At 38.1% G+C, this 27,913-nt stretch overlaps 1 protein-coding gene across 8 annotated transcripts in view; it reads right to left on the bottom strand.

Moving 5' to 3' along the window:
- Nucleotides 1–27,913, bottom strand: part of BEND5 (BEN domain containing 5) — an 878,609-nt gene that overhangs the window by 523,589 nt on the left and 327,107 nt on the right. For all 8 annotated transcript variants that reach the window (XM_072932490.1, XM_030278790.4, XM_072932492.1 and 5 more), the window contains one exon: nucleotides 4,869–5,085. In XM_072932490.1, coding sequence (XP_072788591.1) covers nucleotides 4,869–5,085 — 217 coding nt within the window. The remainder of the gene's footprint in view (nucleotides 1–4,868; nucleotides 5,086–27,913) is intronic.

Here is a 27,913-nt window from a genome sequence, read left to right as displayed (position 1 = left end):
TTACTTCATCTAACGGTGTTCTTTCTGTAATTTAAGAGATGTCCAGCTTATGCATTTAGTAACCTTGCATGATATTAACTGCAAATGATGATTTTATTGTTTCTTTTTTTCAAAAACTATATATTGTTGCCAACTGACACCAAACTATTTCTTGGTTTTACCATGAACTCTTGTATATATCCTACAGACAGATGGCAAAATTCAGTAGTATCACTTCACCTATCCTTCCTACTCTGGTCCCACAGGCCAGGTTATCTCCTAGAACTCCCTTTAAATTGTAACAAAGAAATTTTCCTTAAAACTGATGATATAGAATAGTCCCCTGTAATTTTTCACATTATTTATATAATTTCCCTGGTAGCACACTGTGCTATTATATGCTATAAATCATATTTTATTTTGGAAAGAACTGCTGGTGGTGTTATTTTTAGGTCTAACTCTACTTCTGCTGGTATCCAATCCAGCTAAGAAAATAGCTGTAGGAACATTTAAAATCTCACATACAGTGTTAGGATGACATCCACATTACGAATGTTTTGGGAACAGCAGCACTATAGGAGTAAAAAATACACCACTGCATAAAGATAATGTGTCCTGAACATATACATAGCTGCACTTTTAAACTACTGAGAAATGAGAAAGGGGATTTACTTTTCCTAAGCACTATTTCTGTGGCCTTTTTCAGGCCAAGTAAATTGCCACAAATTACATTTACATGACATTTCAACCTAGTTACAGTCAAATCCATTGGAAAATACAGTATCTGACACCAACAGGATTTCAGAGGTACATTGCATTACACAGAAGCCTGTAACTTCAATTTTTTTCCAAAGACCAAGAGTATACTTTTCTTTTACAGAGCTGTTATTACATAACCCAGAGTTGAATGCAGAAATGGGAATTTTAACCTTAGAAAAACTGCCTATTTTCTTTGCTTCATGCTTTAAAACGTTCATAACTGAGCAGTTAAAAATGGACCAGTAGAAAGTGGTAGAACCGATCAAGTATTTTTACTGGGGTACGAAGTCATTTAGTCAGTAAATAAAGGAAATTTGGTCAGCGAAGCGGCGATGTGACATCTGGTGTGCAGTTTCACAGGCTTAGGGCACCATTCTGCTTCTCTCTGTACCAGCATGAATCAGGAGTAACTCAAGTAAATTAAAAGCACACCCCAAAGTGGTGTGGAGGCAGGAGGAAGCACTCTGTGTTGCAGTCTGTGTCTTTCAGTGTTCCATATCTGATTTAGGAGATCGGCTCACTTACAGAGCCCTACATTAGACATATTGCCTTCTTGTTTTAAAATATGTGTGTTTAATATTTAATTTAACAGAATTCCATATTCCAGTCTCTGTGTACTCTGCAAGTCCCTTTGAGGCTCGTGGTTTGTATGTGCAGTCACAATTCTCCTCAAGTGTAATTTGGAAGCACCATTGCCTAATGGAGTGAAAGGAAGTATCTGGCTCTGATTAATCCTGGTTCTCTTTGGAGTGAGTAATGAAAATAATGCCCAGCCAGTGTCAATTTGTAAAGTGGGCTGTAGGAGTTGAGCCAGGCTTTCCAAAGCTCATTTAATTTATTATGCATGTCCATGGAATACTGGTGGAGGTACAGGTCTCATCAATTGTCCACACACTTCAATCACACACAATTTGAACTACCAGCTTCAAATGACAACACACTCCAAAATTTTGCCAACTCTTAAGAATTGGCTATAATGCTACACACATGGCTATTGTACGTGAGACTGAATAAGTATCATAAAATAGGTACTGTAATGTAAAATATGCCTGTGCTTATATTTTCACAGAAATATAAAAATAGTTTTAAATTATTATTATAGGAGTTATAAATTAACTAATTTATAACTTATTAACTAGTTATAATTAAATTATTATTTAATAGTTGTGCTGTGAAATATTGCATAGTATTTGCTGAGAAGAGATTCACATCAATAATATGCAAAAAATTAATTCCACAATTTGAAAAAGTGCTCACAGATTTTGAACTTCTGATCTGTTGGGGCAAACCAAAGAAAATCTGAAGTTATCCAAGGCCAATAACAGCAGAATGAAAATAGTAGTTAAAATGGTACCTGGGTGACCATCTCAGCTCACTTGCAGGAGAGACTATTTTCAAGAACATTTGGCACATCTAGAATGTGGGATAGCTCTCTGAAGTAAAGAATATAAGCATTAAAAGGTCAGAAATAGTACAGCTAAGCTATCCATTTAAATGAGAATGGGAAACTTTGCCATTTGGCTCTGAACCATTTTGTCATTCTCCATCCTAATGACAATTACATGTCCCATACCAATATTTCACTTTCAATTTTCATAGAATTACTGATAGTATTTCAGGAGTTAACGGAGGCAGAGCACTTTCTTTAGAGAAGATATGAAATTAGATTAGAAATTAGATTGCCTTGAAAACATTATATGCAGCAAAATGTGCACTCAGAAAGCCTCCAGGAGTAATCCTCTAGGCATGGCTTTTTGTGACTGGAGTTTTACTTTTCCACAATAAAATTAAAAAAAAACCAAAACAGCTCCAAAGATCTGTGGTGAGATTCTGCCATCTCCAAGAGACACAGCTCAAAACCATGTAATCCAGCAGAAGTGAAATTGTTTCAAACACTTCCCCATCCTCCCAGTCACAGACTGCAGCAGGGGGCTGTGAAATTCCCCTGGAATGACCCCGAGGGGACCAGCAGCTGCGTGGCAGCTGGACAGATGTGCTGCAGCCTTTCCCTTCCATGTTCTCCCTCCTCAGCCCAGCATGAGGACTCCAGAGTTTGTCCTCAGACGGCATCTTTAAAATACCTTTCACCATGTGCTGCCAGGGGTATCGTCCCTCGGCCAGGAATAGAGCTTCTGAGAGCCTCTTTATGCCAATCTGATTCCTCTTATCTTACATAAGGGGCCAGGCCAGGGACAGAGCTCTCTTTCTCAGCTCTAAATCTATCCTATATGGCACGCAATTCTCCAAAGTACAGCCAGCTTCTGCTTTTATGGAGCACTGTGCAGTGAAGAATGAAGGATCCTGTTTTTCACCATTTAAAGATGTATGATAGCAACAAAGCTCTATGTTAAAATATTTAACTCGCAGAGAACTTATGGAAATTGTCTATTCAAGCTCAGCAAAGACTTTAAATTACCAAGCTGTTCTAGGACAGTTGTGTGTGGAGAAAAGCCAGAAATGCTCTGAGATTGTAATGTTGCTCACAAAGATTACAGCATGAGCCTGATTCAGAAGCTTTTTTATACAGCTTGGTGAGCTGCAAAATGTTACCATATCAATTTCTGCAAAACATACTGTGTGTGTACATATAGATATAAAAGCAGGACTTATACACAGCACATTTCCTGCCACATTTTGAGTGGCATCTGTTTGTTTAGTGTGCTGAAATATGAAAAATAATATTTAGCAACTACTGGTAACACAATGTTAACAAGATTTAAGAGTATAGCTCTGTCTGTCAAAATGCAGATAAAAGACAAATCCTTCAATCTCTGTGTTTTAATCAGTCAGATCAGAGGTTTGATGAATATGCAAATGAGACTGTTTATACACTAGTTTCAGAGTGAAAGGAAACAAAATCAGCTTCATTATAGAATTAATGACAGCTCTGTCCTCTAAGATTAATAATTAAAGCCCTACACACATTAAGATGATAGTGCTTTTTCTGCCCAGCCTCTGCAGATTTTACTTTTCTATTTTTTAATACCCCTTTCCCTTATAATTGTTTGTCCCCCTAATTGGAATGATTAATAATTAATGCCAGTTCATGGATATGCAATAGTCATCTTTAGAACAAGAACTGTACTTAACCTACAAAAAGGGTTACAAAACTACTTCTTTTGTTAATTCTGTTTTTACTTTTGTCTGTAAGTTAATTTTTTCCTCCAAGCTTTATGCCACCATAGGAATCTCAATGGCATGCTTTAATGGTGGAAGCCTTTCATTTGTTTCAGTGCAGGGTATACATATGATTTAATTTCGATGTTCACAATATATTCTGGGTTTCTTTTCAAAGCCCCTGCTGCTGGGATCAGCAGCCTTCACAGCTTTCTGATTCTGAAACACACACTGGAAATTTAGACCAAATCAAATACCAGAGAAACTATGAAGTGTGATACAAGTGCATTATAAAGTCTGAGAAAGCAAAAGTTAAAAAAAAAAATAAGAGAAAAGAGATTTGAGCTATTATTTTTTAATCTGATGATTTCTGAGTTGACATGGGAGTGGCTGAGTCATGCTTTCCAAATCCCCTGGACAGGGAACATTTCAAAGGAAGATTACAGCAAAGTGAACAGAACTTCAGCCTTACCATTAACTCTCTTTCCTGCTCCAGAAGAACTATGACACTTCATTTTATGTGGCCATTAGGATCTACACAGAGACCACTAAATCCCTTCTAATTGCAAATGACCAAAGCACAAATTTTTAAGAGAAAAGAGCTGTTTTGTGCATGTTTTGCATTATTTTACCAAGAAAAGTTATCTTCTGGGTCAAAAAACCCATCTTTCTTTCTGAACAGAAAAGCACTTCCAAAAAGACAAATGGTCAGAGTACTCTAAAAATCACATTTACTCAATAAAGCTGTTTCAGTTTCATCTTTTAATGACTTTAGAGGTGAACTGATCCAACACAGGAATCCAGCATTGCCTTGACTATCGCAAAGGAAATATTTTATGTGAAATTAAATTAGCATTTGCCAATATTTCACCATGCGGGTACACTTCCTCCTGTGTCATTGATAGCAAGAAAACAAATATGTGTATGTGGGTGCTTTAGCAAGGATGATGAATGATAGTCTGGAAGCACTGAGGGGTGGATAGACATCCATAATGAAGCCTGTTGGTACTTACCACGCTGAGCCCCAGCAGTTCCCTGCAGAAGTAGTCCATGTTCCTCCTCTGGAGGTTGTCCAGGTAGTGCTGGAGGCGAGTGTAGGTGTAGGGGTAGCAGTAGGCAAACTGGTAAGTGTCGTCCTCTCGGTCAAAGCAAAAAGCAAAGGACATGACATAGTTCTTCCTGTGGTCTGGGCAGCGGTAGTAATACACATTTTTGGAGGGGATTCTTTGCCTGAAAAACAAAAACAAACAAAAAAAGTCTGTAAGTTAATTTTTTCCTCCAAGATTTATGCCACCATAGGAATCTCAATATGCATTAATTGATGCATATCGACATGGATATGAGAGACCTGATCTGCGTGAGATTCAGATTCCCTCCAAAGTAAAGGAAGTGGAGCAGCTTGAAGAGCTCAGGAGCTGGTGAGGAGATCCCAGGTCTGTGACAGCTCCCGTGCCACTGTCACCACAGGGACTGCAGCTCTGCCCGGGTGCCCAGGGTGCCAGAGTCACCACAGCAGGGAGAGCATTGTACAACCAGGGAAACCCATTCCCACCAAGTGAAAAGGATGCACAGGCTGCCCAAGCACCCTCCTCTTCACTGTCAGGCTGCTGCCACTTCACACCACTCTTAACTCACAGACAGGCTCCAGCCAAACCTACACCCTTTCTTACAGGGTCAATTCCCCAGCACACAGAGGAGGCACAGCTAATGAAGGAATGTCAGCATAAGTCAACACTGACAAAACTATTACTAAAATTCAGAATATCTTTACATATACATATATATATATATATATATACATACATGTGTGTGTATATATATATATATATATATATATATATATATATATATATATGTAAAACGATTACTAAAATTCAGAATATCTTTACATATATATATATATATATATATTTATCTCCCTAATAGTCAGGATACATATCAATATCTAGCCAAATAATGGAACAAAAGATAAGTTCTCGAGGTTAAAAAACAAACAAAAAATCTAAAAATCATACAGATAAAACTTCAGGTATAGAAAATAACCAGGCCTTAAAATAGAAAGTAAAGGAGAAAAGAGTGTTCCCATTCCAAATTGGACTGCTGCTCTCCTCAACATTTCTGGTTTATCTGACAGGATAGAAATGAATATACATGATGGTAAATAATTATCATAAAGACATTTATGTCATTGTTATCAAGGTGGTATCTCTTTGAGGAGTAACAAATATCTGCCTGCAATCTCTCACACAACTCCAATTATTTTTTTTACCTTTCAAGAAAAATAAGTAATGTTTCAGAGGTGAGGCAAAAACTCATTCTATGGATGAGAGATATTCATTATTTCTGTTCATATGCTTTATTAATTTCTTAGGTGGAATTTCCAGCTTTATTCAGACAGGAATAGCCTCCAATCATGCCATGCACTTGTAATTTGATGCAAGGAACTTACCAGTCATGTTTGGCAACAAAATGCTGTGGTCCTGCAGACTTTACCTGATTCAATTACACAACCTTAAAAACAGGTCTCATCTAATGATTGAAGCAGATCTCAGCTAAACTGGGGTCATGGTGAGGGAAAAGCATAACAAGATTTACAGACATAGCACCAGTAATGTGTGTCTTTGTAATCATTCCGAGAAGCTGGTCTGCTGCAGAGCCTCAGTTTTGGCCTCTCATTGCTAATATAAATTAAAGGACAAAACCCTCTCATTATACACAGGTACGTGTCTGTCAATTAGCAGCAGTTAGTGAGTCTGACCAGCAAGGATCTACAAAGAGAAACAGAAAGGAATTGAGATCTTCTTGAGAAAGCAAAATAACCAGTGATGCAGTCAATGACACTCAGAAAAAGAATTTATCCGGCCTTTTGAATGCCCTCCTTCTTGAACATTCAGGACCCCAATAACTTACTTCATCATCATGACTGAACACGAGCCAGCTGTGCCCAGTGGCACCTGGCCTGTACCAGCAATGGTGTGGCAGCAGGGCCAGGGCAGTGACTGTCCATCTGTACTGGGCACTGTGAGGCCACACCTCGAATTTAGATTGGATATTAGGAAATATTTCTTCAATGGAAGGGTTGTCAAGCATTGAAAGAGGCTTTCGGGGCATGTGGTGTGGAGTCACCATTCCTGGAGGTATTTAAAGGATGTGTAGATGTGGCACCTGGGGATGTGTTTTAGGGGCAGCATTGGCAGTGCCAGGATAAAAGGTGGACTCAATGGTATTAAAGGACTTTTCCAACCTAGTGAAATCTATGGTTTAAAGATATTTTTTTTTGTTAAATGAGACATTTGCTTACCATTAAGATCTGGAAATTCTATTTAACACACAAATATAAAAGACAGGAAAACAAACCTTTTATTCTTTTAAAAAAAGTATCAGTAGGGAAAAAATGCCACCAGCCATCTGCATGCAGCCCTCTTACCTAATGGTTTTCTTCAGTATCTTAACATATTTCTATCATTTGCCCTTACTCTGGAGTGCTATAGGACATCCCTCATTTGATCTCAAATCAAGCAGATGATATGGCAGTGGGTAAATGTATTCCAGCTCCCAGTCCTCAAACCGTAATGCAAGTTTAAACAGTGTGTCGCTGAGTTGTTGAACTTTATTTGTTTCCAAATTAGCATGGGGAAAATAATAAAGGACAAGCCTTACTTTGTGCTATAAAAATTTCATGTAAAATGAGACCAATAGGAGGAAATTCAGGGTTTTAGAAAGGCTAATGCTAATTGAAATTCATCTGCTGATAGTTAATGTTTAAATGACACATAGTTCTCCTTGGTTCAATAACTTTCTACTTTTAAGCAAGTTGAAGACAACTTTGTTAATGTATTAAAGGCACTTTTGATATTTCGTTCCCTTTCCCCTTCATTATAAAAGCTAAGCATCTGTTTTATTATCCACTTTGACACATCACTTTATGGCTGCATTTGGCTATTATGGCTAATCTTGATGTCTAGGACATCTGGTATTGACATTTCACTATCTGGTGTCTGACACAACAGCAGAAACCATCCTCGTTCCTAGGTTTAAATTCACCCTCTCAGGGCAAAAAGTGCCCAAACTCTTAATTCAAGCCATATCTTCCAAAAATAATTATAATAGTACTCCTGTCACTGCTAATCTATTTTTATCTCTCCTAGCACTTTGTCACTGCTAATCTATTTGTGAGTCATACAGAGAAAGAGAGTTAGCATTTAGATACCAACAACACATCTTTACACACAGGAGCTTAATCAGATTGAGATCTTATCAGGGAATTAAAGAAGAAAAGAAAAAAGGGAAAGAAAAGGAAAGAAAAGAGACAAAGTGCTAGATATCACCAACTGAGTTTTTGATAACGAAAAGACATTGCTCAGTTCTTGAATTAACCTTTGTGTCCTAGACACACTATTGTTTACTCTTTCCCTTTTTTGTTCTATGCCTTCTGGAAAAGGACACCCACACACTGTGGCAGCAGCTGCTCCTATTAATTTAAAGCTATTACAAAAATTAAAATTAAACCCAATTACTTTGGCTGGTTTATAGCTGGGGAACGGCTTAGTCTGATTGTTCCCTCTGGTTATGGACAAAAACAATATTCCTACCTACAGGCAGCTGCCAGTGGAATACTAATGCATCTAGGGCCTGGCAGGAACAGATTCAGAATGCAGAGTCTAACTGCATTTCTTAGTAAAGAAAAATATCTTATCATGGATCTGCAGAAATGCACCAACTTCTTACGCCGTGAGTCACAACGAAGCTGATTTGTAGTTAGAGGCAGGAAGGCAAAATGATGGTGGAAACCTCAACGCTCTGATTTGTCCCCTTGCATTTCCTGGCAGCTCACACTCAGCAATGCATCCTGCTAATTGATGCACAACTGCCCAGATCTCTGAGCTCCTGAGAGGTTATTTAAAGGAGAACCACCTCCATTCCAAGCACAGTCACAGAGAACAACGTGCAAACAACTCATTTCCAGTCTGTTTTCTAGATGTCTTTAAAATGAAGCTTGATATCATACATCAGTTTGACACAAATTCAGAATGCCTTGTCTTAAAGATAAACATAAAACTCTTTCTGTCCAAGGAAGAAAGAGGCACAGAAATGGAGAATTTCTCTCTATTTTGATGCTAACATTCCAGTGCCAAAAGATTGAGTCTTTGAGTGTCTTCTCCTCCTGTCTGACAAGGCAGCACACCCAGCCCAGTGGATTTCTTGCTCCAAGTGTCAGTGTGCATGAACTTTCCTGTTCCTGTGTTTGCAGCAGTGCAGTCTGCAGTCAGGACATTTGCTCTGTTTTGGTAGTGTGCAGTAGGATCAAATTTGTCAGTGTACAAAAAATAAAAATTAAAATTGTTGTCCTCATCCAGTATCGAAAACCTGATGACTTTAGAGGCCCCAAGATTTTACTCCTTGGTACTACAAGAGGCAGTAAGGAGTATAATTCAGAACTTTGAAAACTTTATCCTAACAATACCTCTAATTTGAACACAATTTTAACTTCAACTCTAAGAATTTTGACTTTTAAATCAAACTTTTTATTATCTGTCCTGCTTTTTCTAATTTTTTTTCTTTTTTTTTTTTTCACTGCTACTTTCTGCTTATTTCCATTTGAAAATTGGCAGTTAATCAATGCTTTGGAGGACAAACATTGGGGCTACTGATTGCACTGCTTTGTGGTATCTAAGTTTTAAACATAGAAGGGTGATAATCAAATCCTCTTGTGGCACCACAGCACAAGTAATTGCAAAATAACAATTTTTGGAACGCTTTCCTCTCCCTATTGCATGACCAAAGCAGGGAGCTCTGGCCCAGCCAAATTCCCAATGACTTTAATGAGCAGCATAAATAGTCTTTGGACTGCTTTTAATATGGCACTGATAAAGTAATTATTCAATCCCTTGCCTCCACAGGATCGGGTTAGACATAACCCAGTCAGGAGACTTCAAAGTAAGATGATGATCTTTGGAGCAAAACCAAAAAACTGCAGGTGCTGTAAAAAATCAATGGCCAAAAGAAAAATTACTGGATCTGACTAGTAGAGAAATGCTCAAGTTGTGGTGCAGCATTAGCTGTGGTGACACACTGTGGTGAGCATTTTCAATTGCTTTGCACAGGGAGGGACACTACTGAACAAATTCACAAATTTCCAAGCCTGACTATAGAACTCAAAGGGGTGGGCCTGAGTCACAATCTCAGAAAAAATTAAGCCTACTGACCCAAAACTTGATTCTGATTCAGCTTTGAAAAATAATCTCCAGCTATTTACTGACATTGTCCTAAATACTAGATTTGGCTACTCTTTCTGAGTGCTTAAATTTTAGTCCTAGAGCTGGATGTCCCCAGTTATTAACTGCAAGAAATCCAACAAACTCTCTATAAAATCTAAGGATGTAAATCTTGTGCTGCAAACTCCTCTTCTGGAAGGCAGCCCGTTTCTTCCTGACTTCTTTCTCTGTTAGTATAAGACACTATTTTTCTTCTTGCTTATTCTTGTTGACAAGTGGAGCTGACCATCTTCAAAATTCTTAGCTTACTTGTGACAAAATAAGTTTGTAGGGTTTTTTTCTTGCACATAATTTTATATTTGATTCACAGAGCATGGAGTGACAGTGAATATGTCAGATGGTGTTAAATATTTTTTGGAGACAACTGAATGGGTTTTGGCACAGCTAACTCAGTTTCAGACACTGCAAAACAAGTCCTGCTTTTTTTTCTTCCTGCTGTGTATTACAATGTTCCCCAAATATTTTCATAATTTAAGACCTGAAGGCCTTCCACCTCTAACAGTACCTGGTTTATTCTTCTTAAGTATAAAAATCAAAATAATGTGTAATTCAATTTAATAAAAATCAGTAACTCTATACATTAAGCATGCAGCTTTCATTTTAATTGAAATAATTAAGCAACTTCTATCAAAACTGGTAGGGAATTCAAATAATAATGAACTGCAAAAAGATTGCTTGTAAAGTCTCTTCAAGGAGAAAACACTGCATTTTTAACCATTAAACATAAAGAAACCTTTTCTGCCTAAAACAAGAGGGAATCAGTGGAAGCCATTACTCTTAAGAGTGACCAGAAATGGGAAGGAAAGAGTGTAGCATGTGGGAAGCACGGGAAGAAGCAGGGAAGGGTCATGATTGTGAGATATGAAGCAATGCTGAAAACCTGTCCCGAGGTTCTACAGAAATGAAGTCACCATCCTTCAGTTTGCCAGAACTAGGAGAATGAAAGGGAGGGCTGAGAAAGTGTAAACTGGCAATAAACAATTTTTTAAATTACTGAATTAATTTTAAATAATTAAAATCTCTGAGGGATCTTTGAGGGATCTTTGAAAGATTGAGTGTCGCTCTATCTCTTCATATGAGATAGGGCAACACTCAATCCCTCAAATGGATAAAAATGGTGTTTCAGCTTCTCCAAATCTCAATTTGGTTTTGTGGAAGGAGGTTTCACTCAATGCCTTCTATTACTTCTCACTTGTCTATCTCCCCTAAACATGAAATTTGTCCACACAGGTCAAAATTTATCACTCTTTCTACAAAACACTTCAGTATGTCTGAGAGCAGCTGTCAGCTGATAGCAAAATCCAAAATCTTCTGCCAGCAGCAGGTACAAGTGGGATTTCCAGTGGACAAGCAGCCAATTCCCCTTTTTCCTCCCTCCTGCCTACCTCCAGAGCCCAAGACATGCTCCCCCCTCCATCTTTTGTTTATTCTGTCCAGTTGCTAAATCTCAAACTGCAGTGACTTTTCTGTGAAGCAGCAGTTCCAACACTGCAATTATTCTACAGAAACTCTATTTTAAACTGCAGGGATAATGAACAGTGCTGACTTTTTCTTCAGTCAAAATATTATTTGCCTACTGACCACAGGTATTCCAGCCATGGATTGTTTCAATAGAAATATCTCTATGCAGTGTTTTTAAATGACAAAAATGGAAGAGAAGGAGAAAAGCCAACTTTCCACTAGTTAGCCATGCATGTGTTGTGATTTTCTGAAGATATCATGAGTGCAAGAGAAGGATGCAGGGGCCAGCATTTATGTCCTGAAATGCAGAAGGAAAAAAAAAAAAACAACAAAACAGATAAAAAATAAAATTTAAATTTAAATGCTTTAATTGGCACATGAGAATTTGTGATAAGAATCACTGAGTAAGGTAAGGAACAAGAGAAGTAAAGGAGTGACACGCCGCTGTAGTTCCAAAGTTTGCAGTGTAGAAAAGAAAAACAAAAGGGTTTTGAAGAAACTGAGAAAGAGCAGCCACAAATGCTGTAAATAAGTGGAAAAAATTTAAAAGAATAAAGTCAGCATAAATAATGTTGTACCAGAAAAAGGTGAGGACAAAAAATGTTCCACCTCAGCACAATTCCTGTCCTGGCTTTGACCTGTACCCAACTCTCTGGCCACAAAAGAGCAAAGCTCCTGACAACTTCAGAAGACAGTTTGCACTTACTGACATCAGGGAGCAAATAAACAAATAAAATCCAGAAGAGTGTGTATCACTGACTGCATTGGAAAAGAAGGTAGGTCAGGAGACAGAGAGAAAGGGACAAGATTGGCACACCACAACCACACCAGCTACAAACTAGCCAGGAACAAGGTAATGGAATGACTTAAAATAAATGCCCTTTTAGGTCTTTGCTTTGTCTACGATCTCTGGAAAGAAAAGTCATGCTTGAGAGAATCGTGACCTGGACAAATTTTAGGAAAGACTGCTTGGTAAAAAATAGTTAATTATTACTAAGAATCTCTTCAAAGCACATTTATTTCAATTTTTTTTTCAACAGAAAATTCAGATGAGCTCCAAAGAATTTCACCGAACAATTTATCCATTAGCATAATAACTTTACATCTTCATGACCATTTTACTCTGTAATTCTTTCCTGTCTCCACTATAATCTGACATACAATCCCTCCAGATTATGTTGTCTGGAAAACATATACTTACAGGATGATACAGGCTGTGAAACTGAGTCCTTATGATGTTTGGAGCATGTGTTGGCCTGGGAATGAGGGACCAACCTCAATCCCAAATTCAAGTCCCTGAACTGCATTACCAGTAGACCACTGGGTCAGCTCTAATAGCCTCTTAGCCTCAATTACCTAATTAGCCTTTTCTTCAGTCTCCTCTTCTCCCTTTCCCATCTGTTCATATATTCCCACCACTCCCTGTTCTTCTGCAAGAATAATTTTTAAAATCTATGTTAACTTCATTTAGGTTAGTCTCAGGTGACTTCTCTATGCAAGAATAATTTATAAGTCTCGTAAGAGCCCCAACTTGAAGAAGCTTTTCAGTAACATATGAATTCTGAAATCCATATTTAAAATGTTGATGATCTCAACAGTCTAAATACAAAGTTGAGATTTTTAATTTATGTCATTTAGATGTGAATTTTAAGAAACTACCAAAGGAAGGAAGAACAGATAGGAAAGAGGTTTTTTCCAATTGTAGCTTGGTTGATCCTGAACTGTCCTTAGCAAGATCTCAAACCCTCTGGAAGCCTTTGCCTTCCCAAAGTATATTATTCCTGATTAAGATCAGTGCATCTCTGATAGCAGATGTTGTATGAGCAGGATAAAGACAAAAGAAAACAGGAAATTGTCATCATGGATCAGACTTTGTTAGCTGGGGAAACTTCCCCATAATATTTTGCTTTATCCTCTCATCTGTCTACACACAATGAAGACCGAGTTCAGTAATTCATTTTTAATGCCCCATTTCTTACGCCTTCTAGCACCTTGTTCACTTTTTCTATCATAACAGCATCTCAAATGACTTCTGCTGTGGAACTGCCAACAGCAATGTTCAGGGCTTTTCCCTTTAGTCAGAGAATAACATTTTTGTGTGGTTTCCTCCACAGACTAACTTCTCATTTATCAGGAATCAACCTTCTTGCTAGATCACCCAGAAGTTTGCAACAGTGTGCTACAGGCTTAAATTACTTAAGTAATTACACGTCATTTGTAAATGTTACCACCTAATCCTTCACCTCTCTCTCCCAGGATCATTAATAAAGATATTTAGCATGTGACCAGATAGTTAACTTTAAGAAACACAGCTGCTGGCCTTTTAGTGGGATGAAAACTGACCACATAGCCCTCTGCCTTTTTGTTTCCTTGTCGGGTTTTGATCTATGGGGTACTTGCCCTCTCACCATATGTGACTACTTAGCCTTTGCAGCAGTGTCTTGTGACAGACTTTGTCCCATGCTTTTAAAAAGTCAAAATACATTATGTCAGGCAGCTCCTCTCACTAAGCCTGGGAGCTGAAACCCAAAGGTGAGGAAGCATTCCCAGGAATTCCCTGGGGGAAAGTGTACCTTGGCATCCAATGCAATCGAAGGGAGATAAACTGGAAAGGTTGGTGAGGAATGAGGAAGCCGGAAGCACCTTTCTTTGGCACATATTGCAACTATACATCTAAGTATAATTATATTTTTTCTGTTACAAAGGGAGTTACTTCATCACAAGGAGAAAATGTGGAAAAGACCATGTCAACCAATTGTCCAAGTAAGTCAATCCAGGAAGAGTATAAAGCAGCAAAATACAAAGGTTACACTTAAAAAAAAAAAAAAAAAATTTAAAAAGGTGGGGGTGGTAAAAAGGAGACTTTTCTTAAAGCCTTCTGCAAGCCATGCTAGCCTGAGAAGCCGTTTAAGCCTCTCTTGAGAATTGGGAGCCTGTCCCTGGTTCTCAGCACTGTGCTTGCTTTTCCAAGGGTTGAAACAACAAAACAAGTCAGCAGAGGGGTGGGAGCTGATGGGAGCAGTGGGTGAGAGCACCGTGGAGTGCAGAGCACCCAGAGCTGTGGCCAGCAGAAGCTCTAGGTGTGGCCTGCCAGGAAATGTTTGTCTGGGGGAGTGAAGAGCCAACAAAACAACACAGTAGCCTCACTAGATGAAAACACTACTGGTACAGTTACCTCAGGTTGTTGCTACTCTGAACATCCAACCTGTCAGAGTCCTCTTTGACCCTTTTCAGGAAGACTGAAAGTGGTCTAACATTGTTTATTAGCCTTTTTTGTGAGTGGGAGAAATTCTGTCTCTGAGCACCCGTGAGTTCAGGACTGGTTTCTGGGAAAGGGATGATGTCAGCATGCCAGCAGATGATCCCCTTAAATTCAGACATGGCCTTTGCTGCTGTCAATCAAGTCCAGGGAAAAAAGGGTTATCTAACTCTTTTTATTCCTCTCTCTTTTCTGTGGGGCTGTGACAGGGCACAGACAGAGGCAGGATGCTGGGCTACAGGGAATTTTAGTCTGATCCAGGATGATCATTCTAATTCCTTTTTATGGGCGCATTCACAGAGTTCTAAGCAATATAGTGAGACATGGTTTTCCTTTGCTGAAGATGTTCTCATTAAAGTCTCTCACATCATGATCTTCCAGGTGTTTTATTATTCCCTTTTAAATTCCTGTTTCGACCATTTGCAATGTGTAGATGCAATGCTTACTGGTCTAAATATAGGATAAACCCCAGATACTTGCCAGCCCTCTGGAAAAGAGCTTGGTTTTAATGAGAGTGCATATCTTTGTTAGCAGTTCAGCTAATTCATTCCTAATCTTCCTCAGAATTCTTCTATACATAAATCATGTGGGACTGATGATTTACTACTTTTTAATTAATCAATTTGCTCCATCTTCTCAATCTCTGATAGTGCCTCATCTTTATTCCCAGAAAAGAGCAGGTCTAAGATAGGTACCTCCTTGTTTGTTATAAAGACTAACTTATGCTGTAGAACCTCCTGATTTCTTTGCTGAAAACACGTACTTGTAAAACATGTACAAGACATGACAATGTGAGAGCAAAATAATTTAAATTCAGTATAGAAAAAATTTTATTTCTTCCCCAGGCTACACATCTTGCACGTACACAAATTTTATTCTCCATGCTCATCTGTAAGCTCCTTCAAATTCCCTCCTTTCACCTCCCTCCATTGAAAAACTACTTTATAACATCCTCCTACTCTTGAATGTTGCAGAGTACCCATCTCCAAGGGTGCTTGCATTTCCCTACTACAAGGAGAGGCTGTAGGTCTCCCATTTATCCCCTGTGCCAGCATGTGGCCTGTCAGCAATGGCAATACTGCATTTTCAGGGCTAAATGTGCACTGTGCTGGGAAGCCCTGCCTTTTGTGTCCTTTAGTTATCCCTTCTGGAGACGGCACTCAGAGCTATCACATTAAACACACAGCAGAGAAAATAAAAGAAGAAGCCTGGAAGGAAAAGCCTCGGTTTTCCCAGTCAGAAGGGACAACAAACATGGAAAGCCCTTTTCTCGAAAGATGAAAGTGAATGAAACAGGACTTCAATACTCTGGCTCACAGACCAGGGGCTACTGCTTTGCAAACACCCTGGGACTCCCAACTCCAACACATGCTGACCTCGATCCCCCTCCCCACTGAGCCCAGCTCTAAGAATAAACACCACATAGATGGCCACCTAGAGAACAAAATCCTTATTTTAGTGAGGGAAAAAAAGTTCTAATAGTTTCTTGCTACTCAAATCCTTTGCCATCTTACTCACATTGGTCTTTTTGCCCACTGATGCTGGTTCAGAAATAACCTAAGCAGGCTTTCTTCCCCAGGTAACAGAGATTAACCCAATGCGAGGGTGCTGGCCTCAGTCTGCAGGGGAAATAAAAGACAATTCCGTCCTTCCCTCTTTTCCAACATTCCTAGCTGCTGACCCCCAGAGCAGTATTGATGTAAGTATCCTGCTCTCTTGGCCTCTCCTTATTTAAAGTACACATGGAAACATGGGAGCAGAGGGAAAAAGCTGGGAGCGGGGGGGCCGGGCAGTCAGAAACCATTGTACACACATGGGGTTTCTCATCCCAGACACAAAGTTTAAAAAATGAGATGCTGCAATGGTTGGAGCTGTTGAAGACAGGAGAAATTGAAAAATGGTGTGTTACCCTAATCTTGTTTTTCCAAACTGTATGCGTGATATCACCCAGGCCACTTCAATTTTTCACAATAATAGTTACAGCATCATTTTTCTTGATAGCCCTTTAAAAAAATATTCATTTTGGGAAAACTCTGTAGTTCGTTGCTTTGCTTTTTTTTTTGCCTCTACCTGAACAGTCAGTGTCACAAAATGGAGCAACTGCAATCCTTATGCATATTTAAAAGTACTGCCCCATTTCACCATGCTGAGTTTGTTTAGACTACAGGAGCATTACCTCCTTTACCCTCTTCTGCAATATAACTAGACATGATGGCAAAGGGAAGGGAAATGTAAGCCACATTTTGTTAAATTACACCAAGTTTTATTTCGCCTTGAAAGACTCTTCACATTCTCCTGCATATGACAAAGTTCTAGGCACTTTTCCTTCCTCTTAAGACTGTTATAAAACACAGTGAGAGAACACACACTCAGCTCCCAGGTCAGCAGGGAGGCTGATACCCTGTGAGAGGATGGGATGAGCTGTATATCAGGTCTACAAGCCAGTAATCACCAAGGCAGTGCAGAACTTGGTATCTGGTCAACAAAAACCAGTTTTTTTCTGTGCTCTCAGGAAATGCAATCAAAATAGAGGAGATCCTACTCGCTCTTCACCCCTCAAAGATTCTCTGAGCTAGATCTTTAGAAAGCTCTGAGAAGGGGTATGGAGATTTATAAGAGACTGTTTGAGTTCCAAGTGACAGATATGTACCTGTAAAAAACTATGCCTCTGATCATTTCTAGGTACACACCGTAAGGCCCCAGAGAGGTTACTCTTAAAGTCATTGTTCAAATGTTTGCACTTCCAGGGCCTAATCAGTGAGATAATCTAAGCAGATGCTGCACTAGTTGATAGTCCAGACCAATCACCACATATTCCTGCTGAAATATATGTGGTGCCCATAGATTCCAGATGAGGAAAAAAGTGGGCAGAGAAAACCCTAAAAGAAGATCTTAGGTCACAGACTCCAATACTAAAATTATAAAAAAGGAAAACAGAAAAGAACCCAAGATGATGGGGTTGCCTTATATGTTTCTCAGTATTTCCTGAGCTGATCAGCAGCAACAACTGTAAAGTACAATTTAAACATGAAGTAATGCATGGAAGGATGTGAAAACTTTATGTAAAGTGAAATACGATCAATTCCATCCTCTTTGTCTTTCTGTTTTCCTAATGCAATATTAGCAAGTGGCAGTAATGCTCCTCAGGTTCTTTAAGGTTTTTACATTGCACCACCATTATGAGTTACCCTTACCTTCACTACATTAGACCACCTGCATAAAAACATTAGCACCTACAGACTTCATTATAAAGTCCAAAAGGACTATCATTTCATTTTATTTATATTTGGTGTAAGGTTTTCTGGGTATTATTTTACATTTCTCCCGGGAATGCATCTGTTTCACATTTCTAAAGGTTTGGTTCAACTATTAACTTCCATTTGGACAAGTAAGGCTTTATAGGACTGGCAGTTTTGTTAAAAACAGCAGTCTTTACTGCAAATAAGGATGAGGTGTTGAAACAAAGCATCTAAAAGTCTTCCAAACAGTGTCAAGAAGCTGTAATATTTATGCGAAAATAAGAGAAAGCAACATATGGGATACAAAAACTTTTATAAGTAAATCATCTTCAAAATGCTCCATATATTATGTATTTCCAGGAGAATGACAGGACATTTGTCAAAATACTTGTAGGAAATTTTTGTAAGAGTACTTGAAAAATAATACACAGCTCTCAGTTTAAACACACAAATGGTGAAAGTTTAGCTTGTAATAACCTTAAATACTTAAAGGCTTTCAAGCAGGAGCCACAATTTTCTTATCTGTTGCTTTTCCAGGCAATACCATGTATTAAACATTGTCCCTCTGGTCTTTAAATGGGACCAGAAGGCACAGAGGTGCTGTTTATCCAAACACAGGTGTGTGTTAACTATTATGGCCAGCATCTTAGGAAATTTAGCCATGTAATACTGAAGATAAAATGTATGGTATTTTCACTGAAATAGGGGGAAAATTCAATACACGTACACATAAAATTATATATTTTTTTTAAATACATCAAACTATTATGTAGCCCACTGGTTTGAAGTCTTTGCAGGAGACTTTGCATCAGTCTCATTTTCTCACAGTTGTACATTAGCTTAGCTTTGAGCAGATGCCCAGTCCTGCTGAATATGAAGTGCGGTTTTAAGTAGGATTCATAAATTAGGGTTTAGCATTAAGAGGCAGGAAGGTAGATGCCATTTCCTATTCCATTAATGACTATAAAAATTCAAGCGCAGGAAAAATATATGCTGAAAGGTCTTAAAAGTTAACAGCTGACTTTTTAAAAGGAAGCCCATATACTACATTAAAACATGAAAACAGAAGAACAAAAACTATTTCAGTGTAGTTTCGTATACTATTTGTATATATAAAAACATAGTGCTGTGTATTAAATCCCACAGCACTAAAAATGAAAATATAAAACCTCTCAAAGTTCTTTAGCTTTATTTACCTGAATTGGAACTGGGAGAAAAAAGATACTGTGGCTTATAGCATTTTCAACTGGATGTGATCATGCTCATATTGGTTTATGAATCTCTGTCTCAGAATCATTAAACTTGATGTCCATTAGCCACGAGGGCCTGGCTGGTTAAACCACTTACCCCAGACATAATCCACGTCCCACACAGCAAAACTGGTGCAGATAATGCAGGCCTGCAGTGCTCCTGCTGCAGCGTGTGGACACATCAAACTCCCAGGAGAACAGGCTAAAAGGCCCAGGCATTTTCATAACTCAAGCAAACCAAATCTGAGCCCAACTTTCCATGACAGATCAGTTTGCACTGTTGCTGCTCTCAGCCAGCTCCCAGCACTCGATGGTTAGAATGCAGGGTGGCTTTAAGTGACAAGACACAGCTATTGCAGACAGCCAGCACAAAAACTGCCTATCACTGTTATTATTTTAAAATTGCTACTATTAAATTCAAATCAGACAATATAAATGGAAACATAAAAAAAAAAAAGTAGTATTGTTTTAAATAGAAATTACGAATATCAGAAGGGAAATTAAATTACCTCAGGAATAAATAAGAACAGCAGATAAAAACCACAACCCAGTGCTTTTGTTTCACAACTATCTTTCCAGTGCCTGACTGGCTGAAACCTCTAATCTGCCAGATAAACATGCTGTAACTCATCATTTACCCCCCAAAACCCCCCGATCGGCCGATAGCTGCTACCTCCACAGTCTTCCAGGATTTGCACAGTCAGGAAAAGCTCTTCAAAACTGTGCAGGGGAAATGCTGAAAATCCAAAAATGAAGACCTAAAGAAAGTATTGTAAATGCAACATTTCATACCTCCTGAATGATGACACAAGATCTCTCTGACAGTTGTCTGAGAGAGAGATAATGGAGCTGGCAAATTCAAGAGAGATAAGGAAGGCACAGTAGCATTGCCTATTAGAACAACAGATTGAACCGGGAAAAGCAAACACATCCAGCCAGAAGAGCTCATGGGCCTTAAAGCTTTCTGCTTTTCTCAACTCAGCCAGTCCATTTCATAAAATATTCTACCTTTAGCTCATATCCACTTCATGACTGTGCACACTTGGTACAGGTTAGTTGTGCCTTTGATTCCTTTTTGGTCTCTCCCAAGCAAACACTCTAAGTGACTCATCCTACATCTCCACTTTTCCTGGAATCGTGTCTCATGATTTCCTCCCACCTCCTTCTACCACTGTAACACATTTCATCAGCAAAAAATGCAAAACCCACTACAGACTTCCTTTGGGAAGCCATGGTCATAAGAGAAGTACAATGATTTAGAACAGTATTCAAAAATCAGAACTGTTATCTGTTAGTCGAACCTGATAATCAGAGTAAAGATTTATGTGTAGCTTAAAATCAGAGTAAAGATTTATGTGTAGCTTAAAATCTGGACTATCCCTTGGCCACATTCAAGCTGACCAGCGAAACATTAACATTAAACTTACAAATTACACCTGCACTGACAGAGATGAGTGACTGGCCTATCTGGCTCAATCACTTGCAGGCATTACTATGTAATATATTAATCTAAATAAACAAAAGTTTATATTACAGTAGTTAAATTTAAGTCTTGTCTTCTATTTTCCACTGTGTATTGCAGCCTTTCACCTTGAAAAAATGTCATAAATTAGAATAAAAACATTTAATTTCATCTCAGAGAATGATCCTGTCTCTATCAATACCTCACTGTATCTCACCAGCCTTTTAAGACCAATTTTAGGCATGTAAAGAATAATGAAAAGTTCAGAAATTTATTTTGATTTCCTGCAATATGCTACCCAACAGTTTTCTGTTGTGTTATATGACCTTTCTGCCTAGCTAGTGTTTTGCTATTGATTTTAATTACTCAGTTTAATTTACTGCATGCCAACACAAAGCTGTTTACTCCTACTTGCCAAAATGTTGTCGTAGTCTCCCAGAGGAGGGCAAAATGAGAAAACTGTACATGTTTTACAGTTACATGCTATTCATTATAAAGAATTTAATAGATTCACTTCACATAAATGTCATCGTGCTCACATGTAGCCACTGAACACACAAAAACATCACACAGGAAGACAAATTCTGGGCCATTCATAGAAGAGGTAGAATATAAAAGCCTTAATTTATGAAAGGCTTTGACTTGAAGCAGTTTAGATTTTCTGCTTTGCCATTCTCCTCAGAACAAGTGAGGGAGTTAGGACCATATGTTCTCCTTCTGCATAAAAAAATCATGGACAGAAATGAATGAGTCCTAGAACCACACAGTGACTATAAATTCAGGTAAATTCTACCTTGTGCCATAATCCAACTGCAGGGTGAGAAAGAGGTGAATGCTAATTTCTGACCACTTTTCCTCTTCTTGCCACACATCACAGAAATGATGAGAACAAACCTCTTTGTGAGAGGATCCTACAAACAGAATGTTCTTCCAAGAGAAATTATGTCGGCATAATAGAAGTTGGCAACACTGGAAGATGAAGGAAAATCATTTCTGAGGTACCTGAGCAGTGCTTATCAGTCCAGTTCCTCTGTGAGGAGACAGATAGGAAGAGATAGAAGGGCTGAAGAAACTCTGGACAAAAATCTCTGTCTCTTACTATGCCTTGGAAAACCTGTAAGTGAATTAAACCTTTTATTTCTTTGGAGACAAAACATTTAAAAAAAAAGGCAATTTTAAAACCCACATACCAGCTCGACATTTCTGCTAGACATGAAAATTCACAAAAGGTAATTTCATTCCCATATAATTATTTTGAAACCTACTGATCCATGGTTATGGAATCCTATTTTTCTGGGATTCTAGAGACCAAAAAAAAAAAAATGCCCAAACTTGCTCCAGTGATGAATGAAAATAGCTTTTGGTGCATTTGATCATCTTTGAAAGTACGCATTATACTGACTAAGATTCATGTTTTTTAAACACCAGGTCATCTACCAGCTCTTTGATTTCAATTGTGTTTAAAAATAGGATCATCTGATGATAGTACTGTGTTATAAAAGCTTCACCAACTTAGCTCAATTGTAGAGTGCTCTTGAGGAATGATAAGATCTTTGGACAAAGTTGAATATCAAGATGATACATGCTAAGAATATGAAAATTCTCTATTTGAGTACCTTGTTTACAGAGTGAGAGTCAATCTCCTGCAGAACCTTTGAAAATTGTATTTTAAATTAGGGGGGAAAATGATCGAAAATACAAAACCCATTAATTTTTCATACTGCTTTGTATTTGTTTATTGCGGCTTTATGTTTACCATAATATTCTTCTGAAATTAGAGATTTTATCCTGTGACTCTCACCACTACAAAGCATTTGTAAAACTATAAAGTCAAGCTCTTAAAACAACACTTGTTCAAAACCATGATGATTCACTATAAAAATATGCATAGCCTAAAAATTTCTTATGACCTTGATGTAAATCATAAACTGAACAAGACTTCTCTAAAAATGCAGGCCTATGCTGGCTCAGTGCAGGGACAGATTTACTTGAAGGCTTCCATAAGAGCTGAAACGAGGCAGGAAATTTTACCATTGCTTCATCTTCCACTGTACTTTGTACAGCTGAAAGACCAAAGGATTTTTGGAGGGGAGACTCTGCCTTAGAACACTGGCTGGTAGTTTAGAGGTAAATTTCAACAAGTTCTCAAGTCTAAATAAAGTGTATCTGCTGCCTGTCCAATACAAGCAGAGTCAGACATCTCTGAGTGTGAGGCAGCAGGAAATGCCCAGGACCAGGACAATTTCTTCTCCCCTGTGATCACAGAATAATTCAGGTTGGAAGGGATCTCAAGAGGTCACCAAATCCAACTTCCTTCTCAAATCAGGGTCAGCTCTGAGATCAGACCAGGTTTTTCAAGAGGTTTATCCAGTCAGGTCATGCAGACCCTGGTGACAGGGGCAATGTCATTTGTTAGACACTCTATCTGTTAACAGCAGTTAACAGTGCTCGGGACCCCTGCCTAGCTTGAAGGAGACCTGCCATGACTCTCACCTCTGCCTAAGAGTTGTCCCCTCAGGGAAGGGACTAACCAGTCTGCTGCTGGCTTAGCTTGGACAGGAAATGCCTCTGTTCTTACACGCATGGTCCATTTTCAGACGCAGGGAATTTGAAGATTTGTTGTAAAGAAAACTTTCAGCAGCCCAGCAAAGATACTTTCTCCACCAACCTTATATATCTGTGTTTTCTGCAAAACCTCAAAAGTTCTCTGTCTTGATCCCACTCATCAGATCAAGCCCAAAACAGGCTGAAGAAGTCCCAGTTTACAAGTCTTGGCAGAAGCCAAAGATTAGGACTTGGCTCCTGACATTATTGCAACAGACAAATACATGGATGCATCCAGAGATAGGTCTTTAAGCATTCGAGAAATTCAGAAGTAAAACATAGGAACTTAGAGACCAAAAATATTTGTGAACTTACAAAACTAGACAGCAGCTCTAAAGGGGCTTTAACAACTTCAATAACTGGAATCGGGCTCCATTCTAGCCAAGTTCTTGCGAAGATCCATCTTCTAGATTAGGCAGCTGGCAGAATGTTACAATACCAACTAGTAACAGTACCAAAACACAGCAGACCTCATGAAAGCTCATTAATAGTCCCACAGAGCTAAAATAAATATGACGCAAAACCAAAGAGAAAAAAAAAAATCAATATTCAAAACCTCATTCCCAAATTCTCCAGGTGGCACTGTGTACAAAATTATACATCTAAACTCAACATCTTCCAACACCCAGTATTAAAAATGCCAAATCTCAAATAATTTACCAGCAGGTGTAATACTTGCTATCATTAGCAGCACTGCCCTAAATCAGAGTGGTAAATAGTAAATCAGAGAGACTACTCATGGCAACAAGCATTATGCCCACAAGTAAGAGTTTATAGTTGCCAGCCCAACAAATGTCATGCTATGATTTTTCTAGCTGTAGCAGTAATAACATGCCAAACTATACTGTGAAAAATTATGTAGATGGTGAAAACATATTTGGCTTTTCTTTATTTTTTTACACGTTCTATACAGATTCAATGAGGAAATGGAAGTCTGTTACTCCAATGCTGTAAGAAATAAATTATCTGCACTGCAGTTTATTGTTCCATCCTGCAGATTTTTTTGACCACTAGTAAATTATTTTTAAGCAGCATGCAGACATGCAGCCTACTCTTCTACATACTTTCTAGGGCTTATAATCCTTTGTCAAAAAGAAAACATCTTCACACATGGCTCTACACCCAACAGGACAAGCAAAGTACAAGTTATTTTATAATAGCCCACAAGGGTTTGCACGGGGGCTCTTGCAGATCAGTGTCTGCCCTTGTGAACACACCTGTCACCAGCTGATGCTGCTGAAAACACACGGCACTTCCACAGCTGAAGTCATGGAATGGGCTGTAGAAGACCTGCTCTCTGCCTTGAGGTCTACTCATCTGCTGCTTTGTGACATTTTAGAAGCCACTTCATTTAAAAAAAATAAAAACAAGAAAAAAAAAAAACTCAAAAAACAAAACCAAATAACCCACCAAAAATTTGAAACATTCAGGTACCTTTTTATTTCCTTTTCTATATTTTTTTTAAAGATATCAACGTTTTTCACAGGTTCTGTAATTTATGGTAAATTCTAGTGTGAATTCTTAGGACAAAAAATCCTCATCCTAGGAGACCAGTAAAAGTTGTCTTAAACCTGTCTGACAGTTCCTTACATATCATGACTATGAAGGTTTTAATGGATCATGGACTGAATTATGAAGTTCTAATATGCTATGGCTCTTTTTCTTTACCCTAAAATTAGGATTTTTCCCTTGAAATATCATTAAAACTTTCCCCCATTATTTGTTATGATAAATCAGCCTTTACTCATAACCAGCTTGGAGACCTTTACAACTTCTGAGCCCAGAATTTCCATTTGAATGAGTCATGTTTTTTTCTCACAATAACCCCAATTCTCTGTCCTTATTAATATGGTTGCCCCTGGTGCTGCATTAGCTAATCCCTTCATGAAGCCAGCTAGCAGGACCAGGAATTGGAAGTTCAAAGGTCACCCCCAATATCTCCCCAGTGGCAGCATGAGGTGAGCAATGACACAGAGAATTTTTTTTTTTTTAATAGATCTAGCACCCTTTGCTGCTGACAAAATTACTCCCTATGACTTCATAGCATGTAAGCATTTCCTATTTTATACAGTACCTAGAGTTTTTCTGCTAAAGGAACATGACTCTTAAGATTTATACTCCTGGTCATATTGCATTTGAAAATATTTTGGGCTACTCTGTTTATTTATTCCTCTTCTCTTCCTTACTCATAATAATACCCTAGATACCTAAAAATGGTATCACTTTTCTTATATGAAAATGGGCTGTCTGCCAATTTCTGGAATTTAGCTCTCTAGCTAGACCTAGTCTTCTTTAATATTCAGAAGATACAGATCTGTTATTTAACCAGAATACATTTCACTATGTACAGATTCTTGGAGTATCTCCATTAGAAGTACAGTTATGTACAACACAGGGCTTAACTTAATTTAAAAAGTTAGTTATGCACTGCCCAAAAAGTATAGATCTACTTTTAGAAACCTTCAATATCAAAACAAGCCAAAGGTATATAAAACTTACTGTGTTCACCAAGGATTGTCAGACTTTCTCCCAAGAAATCAAAGACACTTAAAAACACCAGATATCTTTTTTTTTTTAAATGCTCAATCCCTCACAGAGAACTATAGGGCAAAATACTTCATGGGCACACAAAAAAAAAAAGCTCATGTTCAGAGGGTCTTGTCATGACTTATCTCTCTGGAGATGTATAAGACATTGTCTTTTCCCACTGTAAAACCTTTTTATATGTTCTGCTCAGTCTGATTTTGGAAAGAAAAAAGGACATTTTGTCTCGAACAGTCCAATTCAGAATAAGGCATTTATCTAAAAGGAAGATCCAATCTGGGCATATGCAGATGTGTGTCTTAATTTACTGTTTGCTGTGACATCATCTAAAACACCCCTTGAAAGTGACTACTCTGTTTTCTGCTTTTGCTGTACTGTCTGTGAAAGAAATCTTCGTACCAACAAACATGTACGTACTTCTGCTAGTAGTTTTGCAAAGATGGTCTTGTGAGATTATCCTTTGATATTTGTACTAAAATGTCCAGTTTAGTTTGAAAAAAAAAAAAAGGGTAAATAACAGGTTTAACTTTAAAAAGATACACCTATGTAAGAAAATTTTTAACTGATGTTCTTCCCAGGGTTATTTTTCCATTCATAATTCTACTTCTTAGAATGCAACAGCTACCTTGCTGGTACAAAATAACCTTGCATTATATTATATTATTTCTCCAAAGAAATAAAAAGGGAAAGGTAAGTTATATATTTCAGAGGTGAAGAAATACTTACATTACTGTTTCCATTGCAATATTATAGCTTTGCTAATGGCAGCCTGCTGCGCAGGTAAAAAGAAAAAGGAAAAAAAAGGAAGAAAGGAAAAAAGGGAAGAAAGGGAACCTGGTTAATCAGAGTACAGTTGCTGCTTTATTGCAGCATTACTGCTAAGTGCACTGAGATGCCTTCCCATAGGCAGGTGCCGGTGGCTGTACAGCTCATTTAGCCTGGGTGAGTAATGTCAGATCAGGAGGAGAGAAAGGCTTGTGTCTTCAAACTTTCAATCTGCCTCCATTATCTGTGATCAAGGTGGAACCACAGGGGAGTGGAATTACTGGCAGGTCTAGGACAAGTGAAGAGACAGTGAATCTATAAGACATATTAATCATTTTTCCCTTCTCTTGGCTGGCGCCAGCCTGTGCCTCCGACTCCCCGGCGCCAGGCAAATGGATTCTCTGTCCCCACAGGTACAAGCGAGTGCCTTTCAGGGGCAAGTCATCAGAATAATAATTACTGACACTGCTGAGATCAGCCCTAACCAGTCCAAAAGAGAAGAGAAAGTAGGAGAGAAACACATTTCCTGAACTTTCATACCAGTATTTATGGCATTGATATTTTTCAATTACATTAAGGACTTTCAAATTATATCATTCTGAATCTAGGTTTCTTAATATTGTAGTAGCATCACCAATGTAGTGTGACTATTAAAAACTTTTACAGTTTCTCTTTAAAACATAATTTAAATCTGTTGCTGAGGTGTGAGCATAGAAAAGTGGATATTGCATCAGCTATATTATGACAAGTGTTAAAACTCAGCTGATATTAAAAAGAACATGATCCTTATATGTGTTCCTTTGCTCAGCTCTGAAACAGAGGCTAGGTATATCTACTCTTAGTAATAAATATGGAAGAAGCATTAAGAATAATTATAAATACCATACAGCAATAGCCACATATATAAATATATGGATATATAAACCCAGTAATATTTTAAAGGCATAAGCATAATTTAAAACCAGCTAATTTAACACAGTATGACTATTCTGTATTTTATTATAAAATTGAGAATTTTTAGTGCCTTTCCTCTCCAAAGCATTATTTATAAACATAAACAATATAATACAGTACATTATCAAACTTAAATAAAAGAATAAACTCCAGCAAAAATCTAGTTCTGTTTCAATTCAGTAATTGTATCAATATCTAAAGAGTTCAGAATAAGAAATAAGGTAATTTTTTACATTTTACACTAT

Source organism: Taeniopygia guttata, chromosome 8 (genome assembly GCF_048771995.1).
Source record: "Taeniopygia guttata chromosome 8, bTaeGut7.mat, whole genome shotgun sequence".
NCBI classification, from domain to species: domain Eukaryota; kingdom Metazoa; phylum Chordata; class Aves; order Passeriformes; family Estrildidae; genus Taeniopygia; species Taeniopygia guttata.
The sequence above is the reverse complement of the archived record's forward strand: the minus strand, read 5'-3'. Positions and strand labels throughout refer to the sequence as shown.